The sequence below is a fragment of the Mus caroli genome, chromosome 8 (assembly GCF_900094665.2).
Source record: "Mus caroli chromosome 8, CAROLI_EIJ_v1.1, whole genome shotgun sequence".
NCBI lineage: Eukaryota > Metazoa > Chordata > Mammalia > Rodentia > Muridae > Mus > Mus caroli.
The window spans coordinates 8,011,543-8,024,027 of record NC_034577.1 but is presented as its reverse complement, the minus strand read 5'-3'; the positions used below and the strand labels follow the sequence as shown (position 1 = coordinate 8,024,027).

The 12,485-nt window shown below is 46.9% G+C and overlaps 1 protein-coding gene across 7 annotated transcripts in view; it reads right to left on the bottom strand.

The window, feature by feature from the left end:
• Ing1 (inhibitor of growth family member 1) overlaps positions 1-12,485 on the bottom strand; it is a 19,206-nt gene that overhangs the window by 465 nt on the left and 6,256 nt on the right. For 4 of the 7 annotated variants that reach the window (XM_021169846.2, XM_021169847.1, XM_021169844.2 and 1 more), the window contains exon 2: positions 9,985-11,814. In XM_021169846.2, coding sequence (XP_021025505.1) covers positions 11,111-11,668 — 558 coding nt within the window. In that variant the 5' untranslated portion in view covers positions 11,669-11,814 and the 3' untranslated portion in view covers positions 9,985-11,110. The other 3 variants (XR_003837401.1, XR_003837402.1, XM_029480567.1) reach the window with 3 other exon arrangements.

The window sequence follows — 12,485 nt, the reverse complement described above, 5'->3', positions numbered from 1 at the left end:
GGCATTGTTCTGTGTAAGACCTCCGATCACTAACCCACAGCCCAACTCCAGGAAGTATGACCCTGGAGTTTGTGCGTCTCCAACCCATAGGAATATAAGGCTCATTCCAAACAGCAACCAAGGGCAGCAGGGGGCCTTCAGCTGGGATCTCTTGAGGGCCCCACAACAGGTGACCAGGTCAGCTGCTCCTAGAAGGGACATCAGATGGTGTGTCAGCTGCCACCACAGATACTGTGACAGGGTCTCCAGGTCTCTCTGCTTGCTGTCTGCTCTCTCCTGGCCACTGCTGTATCTTCCNTCTCAGCCTCCAATCTGGCCCTCTTTAAGACCCAACACTCTAAGTGGCTTGCCCTCACCATCCTCTCCTTGAGAGCCCATCACACGAGTGAGGATCAAAACGCTGGTCTGTCGTCTGGTGGAAGCAGCAGCTGTCATCCTCTGTGCCGTGAATGCAGAGAGGTCTTTCCCTGTGTCTTGCCTCCTTTCAGACAGTGTACCCATGCAGTCTAGCCTTGAGCCACTTCATAGGGCTCTCTTTTCCTAGCATCTCCAGTACTGGGATTACTGCATGTGCCCACCGAGTCTCTGTCATTGTCAGCCTTCGCCTGCACTAAGGAACCTGAGGGTTGCCTGTCTCTCGAAACCGTATGTCCCATACACCCGATCCTCACTCAGAGTCAGCTATGGACCTCAGTGACTGCTGTGGACCCTGGTGACCTTCCTCCGTGACTGTTCAGCCTGCTGCACAGACTGTTTACTAAAGGGCCAGTTTATCCTCCTGCTTTAGGCTGGTCTGAGAAGGAAAGGGTCAGGCTCACCTCTGTGGCTCTGCAGTGGCAGCAGGGACATGTGGAGTGACGGTGGCCATTGCATGTCAGGCAGCACCTGAGGAGGCTCCTCTGTTGCTGGAGTGGGAGTAACATGGAAGAAACTTCAGTGTGAGGAGCCATAGAGACTGAGGCTAGAGAAAGGATACTGATATCAGGACAATAAAAATTACATATAGTCTCTCTCTTGCTTATATGAATAAGTATATGTATATATGTATACACACACACACACACATATATATATATATTTGTTTTGTTTTGTTTTTTCGAGACAGGGTTTCTCTGTATAGCTCTGGCTGTCCTGGAACTCACTTTGTAGACCAGGCTGGCCTTGAACTCAGAAATCCGTCTGCCTCTGCCTCCTAGCTGCTGGGATTAAAGGTGTGTGCCACCACACCCGGCTATATATATACTTTTTAAAAAATTTTATTTGACATGTATGTTTGCCTGTGTTTATATACATAAACTTTTGGTTGGTAGAAATTTTTTGTTGTCATCAACAGATTAGATTGAAATAACTTTGAGTGCACTTTGCCATTCCTCGGGGGTGGGGGTGGGGTAGAGGGTGGGATGATAAATACATATTTGCATAGCCATGGTGCAGGAACCACTGCAAGGTGCAGATGGAAACTGATAACTTCTGTACGTGTGGACACACTCATCACTATTAAGCATTTTTTTTAATACGATTTCAGAGACAAAATGATCTAGAGGCAAAAACATCTATAGCCTCTGGGTGGTGGGTGGTGCATACCTTTAATCCGAGCAGCTGGGAGGCAGAGGCAGGTGGATCTCTGTGAATCCAAGGCCAGCCTGGTATAAAGATCTAGTTCCAGGATAGCCAGGGCTACACAGAGAAACCCTGTCTTGAAAAAACCATAACCAAACCAGACCAAACCAAACCAAACCAAAAAATGTCTATAGCCCAGAAACACAAGCTGTTTAAACAGGTGCTGTGGTGGCCATTCCAGGCTGATTCAGAATGTTCATACTCAGTGGGAGGACAGCACAAGCCTTGAGTAGTCCCTGGGGTTTTCTTTGTGTGCTGAAAATATCATTGAAAAAAAAATCAACACTTTAGCAGACACTGGGGGAAAGGTATATTTTGTTTGTGGCTATTGTGTGTGCAAAATGGTCGGACTTATGCTCTTAGTCTCACAGTTGGACATCTTTTTCCGTAAGTTCTCACATATAGAGAAGGCAGAAGTAAAATTTCCATTGTAGCTAGACTTAGTGGCTCATAATTAGATTCCTAGGAGGTCTAGACAATTTTTGAGGCTAGACTGGGATACATAATATATTCTGGGCTAGCCTGAGTTACAGTGTAAGACCATAGCCCCAGAAAACAAAACCAACAGAAAGAGAAACTGCACGTATTTCAGTGCCCCCTTGTGTCTCTTAAGAGGTTTTGCCTTACAAATCTGACATTTGAAGAGAACCTTTGCTAGGTGGGGTGGCTGTAATCCCAACGTTTGGAGGTAGAGGCAGGGAGATCCAGAGTTCAAGGTCATCTTTGGCTAGAATGGTCATTGAGGCCAGCATGAGCTATCTGAAACTGTCCTAACAACAAAGATTCCTTTGAGAGGATTTCCAAGGCACAGGAAGGTCACTAACAACAACACAGACATCTTCCTGGGCCTTGGCTGGTGGCATCTTCCTGGGCCTTGGCTGGTGGCATCTTCCTGGGTCTTGGCTGGTGGCATCTTACTTAGCATTCCCTCTCTGTATCTCTCTGCGCTTCCTGAGTCATTGAGAGGAGGTTTGAGACTTGCAGTCCCAAGGACTCCTCAGTATAGATGAGGTAACTGTCCTAGCACTTGAGACACAGCCCATAGCACAAGGACATAACCATGCCGGCTGTGCTCTCTCTAACAGTACAGGGCATCGTAGCATCCTACACCGAGCCAGGATCAGACCTATGCACACAGTGCATGTAACTGTCCTGCCTCTGTAGTCTCCCCAGTCTCGGGAAATGGTGATAGGAGTTGCTGAGGGGTGTGAACACAAGAGCACACCCAAGCTGGGAGGGGTGTGAACACAACTGCACACCCAAGCTATGAGGGGTGTGAACACAATTGCACACACAGCTAGGCAGGCTGCCATCACGGCCTGCATCTCCACATGCCTCTGCTGTGCTCACAATGAACTTCTGCTGCTGTTAGATCCCACTGGATTGTGAGGCTTAGCACCAAAGTCCAGGAGAGCTCGGGGCGGTGCCTGTGCTGCCTTCACTATTATGTTGGTTGTTCAGGAAGCTCAACGATGAAAGATCCATGAGCCAATCTGAGGTGATGACCAAGGTCGGCCGAGGATGACGTGGGCTGAGGGTGACGGGGGAATATGTCTGACAGAAAAGGCAAACTGTGTTGCCATCATTTTTCTAGAATTTTGCCATCCGATGCCTATAATTGGGCAATTTACCCACTCTGTAAATGATTCCGCTCTCCTACCGGAGTGGCTTCATGTGGTTTAAATTAAGGTACAACTGGGCCACTTCCCAGTTAATCCCATTACCACAGATAGCTCCTGCAAATAACCAACTTCCCGAGAGTTCCTTAAGCCGCAGGAGGAGTTGAGTTACAGGATCAGAGTCTGGAAAAGGAAATCGCTTTGATGGTTTTTAGAATTTCAAACTAATTACATGAACTTGAAATGCCTGGTTTTGGCATTCATTCAAACTGTATTTCCTGTACACACCAGTCCTAGGAAGTAAAAATGAGTCAGTTGTGATCCCTGGAAGTCGGGTGCAGTGAGACTACTGTCCCCAGTAGCACTGCAGGCTAGACACCTGAAATCTCTCAGACCCAGGTGGATGCATGAAAATGTTCCTGAATGAGAACGGTCCCTATAGCTCATATCCCCTAATGCTTGGTCTCCAGTTGTTGGAACTCTTTGGCAAGGATAAGGTGTGGCCTTATTGGAGGAAGTGTGTCACTGGAGGTGGGATTTAAGGTTTCAGGAAACTGTCCCCAACCTCAGCGTCTTTCTGCCAGGTGTTTATCGATGTAAACCTTAGCTTTCAGCCACTCCTGTGACCACACACCCGCCTGTGTGCTGCTATACTCACGACCGCAGTGGTCAGGGACTCACTCTCTGGGGCTGCAAGCCCCAATAAACTCTCTTCTATAAGTTGCCGTGGTCATGGTGTCTCTTCACTGGCCTTGAGCTCATCCTCCTGCCTCAGCCTCCTGAGTGCTGGGATTACAGGTGTGAACCTTTACGTGTGAGATCCATACTTAATGCATTCCCATATAAGCTTAAAGAGTAAATTGGAGCCGAGCGTGGTGGCGCACACCTTTAATCCCAGCACCTGGGAGGCAGAGGCAGGTGAATTTCTGAGTTCGAGGCCAGCCTGGTCTACAGAGTGAGTTCCAGGACAGCCAGGGCTACACAGAGAAACCCTGTCTCGAAAAAACAAAAAAAAAAAAAAAAAGGAGTAAGTTGGACGTCATCAAACAGAACTGATAGCCAGCACTTGGGAGGCAGAGGCAGGTGGATCTCTATGAATTAGAAGCCAGCCTGGTGTACGGAGAGTCTCTAATACACAGAGATCTGCCTGCCTTGTCTCACCCCCCCCCCAAATAAACAAATAAATAAAAACAGCAGATGCTAGTGATGAGAGGAGAGTATAAGGTGAGGCTGGGAGTATAAATTAGTGTGGCCATATGGAAATCTGTGTTAGTGTTTCAATAAACTTGGACCATTTTCCAACCCACTAGACCACTCCGGATATCTCCCCAAAGGAATCTAAGCCAGGATGGATGGACGTGCTGGTACCTCCCATGTGCGTCGGCTTAGATTCCTTTGGGGAGATATCCAGAGTGGTCTAGTGGGTTGGAAAATGGTCCAAGTTTATTGGATGGATACAGCAAAGGCCCTGAGCACATGGGGTCTGCAGAGTAAAATGGGATTGCTGCCAGGAAGTGTCAGACTCAGGGGGAAGGGGAAGGGGAGTGTCTGGACAGAGGAATGAGGACAGATGGGATGGGACATTCATGAAATTGGTGCCTTGGAAGATGGAGTATACATGGCTTGGTCCTCTGGCAGAGGGCTCCGGTTCAGTTCCCACTGTGGATACCAGGAGCCACCCAAGTCGTCTTCAAGAGCAGCAAGTGCTTTGAACCTCCAAGGCATTTTCTCCATGACCTTATTTGTCAGTTGTGAGTGCATCAGTCTAGGGTATTGGGGACTAGAGGCAGGTCATCTGGAAGAACACTACACATGCATTCTTTAATGGCTGAGCCATCTCTCCAGCCACGTGATAAAGGTTTTTAAAAGGTTAAAATACTGACCCTGGCTNCATGTAGTAGAGAGATTGCGACACACACGTGTCCTTGTCTTTTCCTCCACAAAGTATGAACAGTTGCCTGGAAGTACTTCCCACAATCAGTCATGTGTGTGACTGGGTTCTTTCTTTCTTTCTTTCTTTCTTTCTTTCTTTCTTTCTTTCTTTCTTTCTTTCTTTCTTTCCTTCCTTCTCTCTCTCTCTCTCTTTCTTTCTTTCTTTCTCTCCTTCTTTCTTTCTTTCTTTTTTTTGTTTTTGCTTTTTCGAGACAGGGTTTCTCTGTGTAGCCCTGGCTGTCCTGGAACTCACTCTGTAGACCAGGCTGGCCTCGAACTCAGAGATCTGCCGGCCTCTGCCTCCTGAGTGCTGGGATTAAAGGCGTGCGCCACTGCGCCCAGTGTATGACTGTTTTTTTTTTTTTAAAGATTTATTTATTACTATAAATAAGTACACTGTAGCTGTTGTCAGATACACCAGAAGAGGGCATCAGATCTCATTACAGGTGGTTGTGAGCCACCATGTGGTTGCTGGGATTTGAACTCAGGACCTACGGAAGAGCAGTCAGTGAGCCATCCCTCCAGCCGGTGTGACTGGTTTCTTAAGGAAGTATAAATCGTACTGTTAATGCAGATTTGTTAGTGCAAAGACCTGGAACCATTTTGAAAATCATGTACGTGAACCATGGAATAATTACTAATTCCTGTCTTTCATCCACTTAATGTTTGCTTACCTTAAATTACAAAATTTAATCTCTATCCATCTGTCCATTTGTCCACTACCCACCCACCCATCCACCTATCCATCCATCCATCCATCCATCCATCCACCCTGTAGCCTTGCTATGTAGTCCAGCACGTGCTGAACTCACCGACATTCCAGCTTCTTTCCACACTCTCAGTGGTCCTCCTGCCTCAGCCCCCCAGTCCTCTGTTAGAGGTGTGTTTCATATGTCCAGCTTTTATCTGTTTTAAACATGGTTATCCATCATGCCAAGGAGTTACTCCAAACACAATATCTGCCTGTCCAGGACAAACCCCAGCCACTGAGTGCCCAGTGCACCACCTGCTGCCCACAGCCAACACTGACGCCGTGTGGGTGTGTCTCCAGATGGCTGTGCTGCAGAGGGCATCCTTCCTGGACACCCTGGAATCTGAGACGTACCTTCTTTTTTTTGTGCTCTACAGTCAGAGTCCTCTTTTCCTTGCAACCAGACGTTAAATGTGTCAGGAACTAGATAGTTATCAAGCAACTTCTTCTACCAGGTGCGTAACACAGGAGGTATAAAATAATTTCTGGCCAGGTGTGGCAGCACACACCTTTAATCCTAGCACTTGGGAGGCACAGGCTCACAGATTTGAGTTTGAGGTCAGCCTGGGGCTACAGAGCAAGTTGCAGGACAGAGACAGGCGGATTTCTGAGTTTGAGACCAGCCTGGTCTACCGAGTGAGTTCCAGGACAGCCAGGGAAACCCTGTCTCACAAAAAAACCCCAAAAATCATTTAGCATCTTTGCAAATGAACAGTTAAATTCTATAAGCAATTGTTTACATTTTATAACTTTTATGAAAATATTAAATTGTGTGATCAAAATCTAACCATATTAGGGCTGGAGAGATGGCTCAGCGGTTAAGAGCACTGACTGTTTTTCCGAAGGTCCCAAGTTCAAGTCCCAGCAACCACATGGTGGCTCACAACCATCAGTAATGAGAGCTGGTGCCCTCTTCCGGGGTGTTTGAAGACACCTACAGTGTACTTTATACATAATAAATACATCTTTAAAAAAAAAATCTAACCATATTAAAGAGATGCAGTAGTGGCAATACTCGGGAGGCCGAGGCAGGGGGTGTGGGTTTGAGGCTGTACTGGTCTACAGTGAGTCCCTGTCTTAAAATCAAAAACAGAGAAAATAAAACAAAACAAAACCCTTGATCTAAGCACAATAATGTCCCAAATAATCACTGCTAAATATTGCTTCCTGACAGCCTACACCATTTATACAGGAGACTTCTATCCATACAACCCAATTGCTTTCATGCATGATTCCAGCACTGGATTAGAAATTCCTCTCCCTCAGGCAATGGTGGTGCACACCTTTAATCCCAGCACTTGGGAGGCAGAGGCAGGTGGATTCGAGGCCAGCCTGGTCTACAGAATGAGTTCCCTACACAGAGAAACCCTGTCTCTAATTAATTAATTAATTAATTAGAATTAAAGAAAAGAAAAGAAAATTCCTCTTACTAGTGAGTTTGCTACAAGTGCAAACCCATGGGAGTGGAAGACCTGGCAGTATGAGTATAAATCTTTTTCTTTCTTGTGTGTGGTTGTATCCAGGATGGGATACAGGGATATTGCACACCAGGTTAACTGCTACTGGAGCCACATCCTAGAGCACTCAGGAAAACCTTAAGCTCTTTGTGTCCCAGAGCTTTTCTAGGCAGGAAGTCACAGTAGCTGCTACTCCACAAGACTTGTTGGTCATGGCTGACCTTCAGGTTGCCTGGAACAAGGCAGTAGATGCTACAGAAGGGACACATGCTCTGGAGCCATAGGCAGTGTGTCTTTGTGTGAATCAGGTCCCTTCCTTCACCTAAGACAGAAACCCCAAACTAGAAGGTGAGGTTCGACGGCCCTTCCACAGGAGTCATGTAAGACCATGGGAAAATGTATTTACGTTACGATTCATAACTAGAGCACAATTAGTTATGAAGGAGCAATGTAAACAATTTTAAGCCAGGCAGTGGTGGCACACACCTTTAACCCCAGCACTTGGGAGGCAGAAACATTTTTACTGTTGGGGGTCACCACATTGGAGGGCTGGGAACTGCTGCACTGGAGACTGTCCCAGTCCACAACAGGCCACTTCTTTGCTCCTGTCAGTCTGTGCTGCTCTGTGCCTTCCTGGGGATCTCCTGCACATTAAGAGGTTTAGATCACACATGCCCTGTGCCTCGGGAAAGCAGGCAGAGTAGGTTTCGGATAGAAAAAGCCCAGATCCCATCAACTCTCAAGCTGCTTGGCCACGGGGAATCCTGAATATTAAAAATGAAGACGGTAAGCTAAGACAGGGTACACACTCAGCTCTACTCATGCAGGAAAGGAGCCAACGTCCTGTGGGCGGGACCCTGTAACTAGGCAGCATCCCTTCCTAGCACCGGGGTATGGGCCCTTCTCCAGCCCCCAAACCTCACTTACTCAATTTATTATTTCCTCTGTTTAATTTAAGACAGGTGGGGCTGGAGAGATGGCTCAGCAATTACGGATACTCGCAGAGGGCCTGTGTTTGATTCCCAGCACCCACATGGCTCACAACCACCTCCAAGGGACCCAGGGCCCTCTTCTGAACTCTGTGGATAATGAGAACTCAAGTGGTACAGACATCCATGCTGCCAAAACACCATACACACGAACAACAAAAGCAAAAAAGCCAACCAACAATACCAATGGCACTGCACCACAGAGAGTATCGTGGGCCTATCTGAACTGTGTCCATGCCTGAGTACTGAATAACTAGAAGCAGCTGCCTTATGAGATGTGTTTGGCTTAGGTATCCACCTGGGGTTTGGGGCTTTCCCTCCATCTTATGATGGAAATCCTAAATCCACAGGCAAAGGTGCTTGCCTGTGGCTTTCTTACTGCCCACCAGAACTTATGAGTGAGTCAGGCCAGTCAAACACAGTATCACTTGTCTGCGGCAATGCCCTTATGTGCACACGCAAGATCTGGACACAGACCACGTGTTGCTATAGAAACTTCTCAGCCTGGCTCACCCCGTGAGCCATTCTCTCACTGGAGTAATCAATTTCCCTTACTTCCCCAAACCACTTTTAAGGTGAAGCAGGCATGGTGAAGGCGGAGAACTTTGGACCAGGAGTTAAGCAGTGTCAGGAAGGGGACCCCAAAAGCACAAAGGTGAGATCCAGGTACAGTGATTTCTCTCCCCTACCTCATCCAGTTGTCTGCACCAAAACTTTAAAAACATAACAATTATATATATATACACACACATATATATTCCCTTCAACCTTCTAACTCTTTATTTCTGGCTTAATTAGGAAAGAAACTCCCAAACGACTGTGGGTTTTTACCATTTTTCCCCCCTTTGAGCCAAGGTCTCACTGTGTAATAGCCCAGGCTGGACTGAACTTCACTGTGTAGCCCAGGCTGCCCCCAAACTCAGAGATCTTTGTCTGCCACTGAATCAACTGTTTATTTTTGTTAATTTAAAACTTTTTTAGGTCTGAGTATCTTCCCTTCATAAATGCAGCTGCACCAGAGGTGCCCAAGGTGTGAGAATAAGACAGAGGTTCCCCTGAGCCATGTGGGTGCTGGGACTCAACACTGAGTCCTGGTGCTCTTACCCTCTGACCCTTCTGCCTTCTTTTTTTTTAATTTTTCCAAGACAAGGTTTCTCTGTGTAGCCCTGGCTGTCCTGGGACTCACTCTGTAGACCAGGCTGGCCTCAAATTCAAGAGATCCACCTGCCACTGCCTTCCAAGTGCTGGGATTAAAGGTGTGTGCCATCACTATACCTGGCCAGAAAACTGAATATATGCCCAAGGTAAGAAAAGTTCTCCAAGGCATCAGTAAACAGCTACAATGTACACTGTACATAACACAAGAGCCACAGTGACTCTACAGTGACCAGGCCTGGACCCCACATACTCTGTAGAACACTTCAACATACTCAGATTTCAAGCAAGGCACACAGCACCCAGGCATGAAGATCTGCTGGGCTCCAGTAAGCGGGCAGTGAAGCGCACATGCCACTGACAGGTCGCTGACGTCAGCTGTCAGTAGGTGATCTCTGCAAAGAGCGGGTCTAGGTCTTACACAAGCAGCCACAGGCAGCACATAAGGAAATAAACATGGATGGTGTTCCAATGAGTCTTTATTTATAGACACGCGAATCTTCATTTCATAGGACTTCATGTATCATGAAATGTGATTTTAAAAACCACTCAGAAACATAGAGACCATTCTTAGCTCACAGGCCATACAAAAACAGATGGTGGGGCTGGACCTCACAAGCACAGTCACGTCCTAACCTCTGGTCTAAACACCTTTGACATGTATTTGCTGGCATGGACANAATGCCTACTTCCTTATTACGTGAGATCAATAATATACAATTTGCTTAANGCTTTGTCTAAACTGCTGGTGTATAAATTTTTAAGACAAAAATTTAAAATTATTTGTATGTTAAAATTAAATGCTAAAGAAACAAACTGGCCAAGTTTCATTTATTTCTTGACGCAACATCTATACAGCTCACACACGCAGCAGGATGCACACCTTGGCTTCATTAACAGCACCAGGCTGCACTTCCGGTTATGATACAGCAGGGGCAAGATGTACATTTATACACTTCATATAAGTTAAAGGTGGCTACACCATGACCTAGGGTAGCAAAGGCAAGACTCGGACCCACTGCCTGGACCACTTGTGTCTGACCTATTAAAAATGTACCCAGTCATTAAAAATGGCCAGTTAGGGAATAGGCCATGTATAAAATATGTCATGTAAAATTTACCCATTTACCTCTTTAAAAAATAATAATATTTAGACTTTAGACCACCAACTTGTCGTGTGGATATACATTATGGTAGCAAGAAGCACGCTTGCTGTACTTTAGCAACCTGGCTAATTTTTTTTTTTTGTAAACCGTAACATTTTTGTTAAAACAGCCAAATGAAATCTCTTCTTTATACAGCTGTTAGCTTACTTCCAAGTCACTCTCCAACCCCCAAAATCAGTCTGACACTCGCTGACACGGTTAATTCGAACCTGTATTGTAGTTTCTAAATTGCGGCTCTGCAGACCCAGTCTGGGAACAAGGTACACCGTGAAGACGCAGGCTGTCTCCGCCATCCGAGGAGAGGAGGCACGGCTAACGTTCTCTAAAATACTCATCTAACTGCCCTCGGACTTCCACGAAGGCAGCGACATCATAAACACACTGGTGGCTGTGTCACTGACCACGGGTGAACGTCCACTCACTACCTGTTGTAAGCCCTCTCTTTCTTGGACTTCTCCAGGGCTTTGTCCATGGTCTTCTCGCTCTCCCCACGGCACTTGGGGCAGTACCACTTGCCCTTTGGTTTATGGTTGAGCCCCACGCAGGAGAAGTGGAACCACTCGATGGGGCATTCATCATTGTCACAGCCGATCATCTCCCCGTAGGAGACCTGGTTGCACAGACAGTACGTGGGCTCGTTGGGGTCAATGGGAAGGTCGGCAGGAGACGCTTCCCTCTCTGCTTTGGCCTTGGAGCGTTTCTTCTTCTTTGAGGTTTTTGCTTTCTTCTCCTTGGGCGTTCCTGAGGTGATGTCATCATGGTCGTGATTATTCGATGCGTTCTCTCGATTCTCATTGTTTCGCTGCCTCCTGGACCGCTTGTTATTCGGCTTATCTGCCTGTGTGATGGCCTCACTCTTCGACTTGTCCTGGCCCGCCTTGCCGCTGCCACCAGTGCCGTCACTGATGTCCTGGTGTGCTTCGAAGAGCTCCACGTGACTGTCCACCTGCCTGCTGCGGTTCTCCACCAGCTCCACCATCTGGCTCACGATCTGGATCTTCTCATCGCCCAGCTCCTGGCTGCGGATCAGGGCCCTCTGGATGCAGTGCAGTACCCGGCGCTTCTGGGTGCCGTCTGTCTCCCGTTTGAACTTCTCATAGTAGTCGTCCAGCTCCTTCAGGATCTCTGCAGACAGAAGTGAAAGGCGTTACAAACCCACTGGGACCCTGCAGAGACCCCACCCCAACCACAGAGGCCTCTTCTATACTCTCAGCACAGGGGCAGAAACAGCTTAGCCAAGTGTGCCTGACTGGTTTAGGCCACAGGTCCCACTTCGAGAGGCTGAGATGTTGAATAACAGTTCAACGTTAGGTAAAGTGTTTCAGCCTGAACCTTTCCTTCACCACCACTGCCACAACTGCCACAATTTCTGTTCAAATATCTCTGCAATAACTTACAAGTTTTTATTCTGTATTTCTTTGAGTTCGAATATTGCTGACCACCTAATCTGAGACAGTCTTACTGACTCTGGAGCACAAATGAGCCCCAGGGATCCCTGTCTCCCCAGGTGGGATCAAAGGTATCTCAGCGTCTAGAATACTCTACAGAAAAGCATGCCGATTAGACCATGATGCCACACAGACAGAAGCCCTCTGCTTATGGTCCCCATGACTACTCTAGCTTGATAGTCTGTGTCGCTGAAAACAAGAATGTTTGGTGGCAATAAACAAGGCAACCCAGCTTTAAAACCAAAGTGATAGATTTCACTTTACAACACATAACACTGTAATCTATTGCTCACAATTTTTAAAAAACTGTCTCTCTTTGTTTTTTTTTTGTTTTTTGTTTTTTTTTTT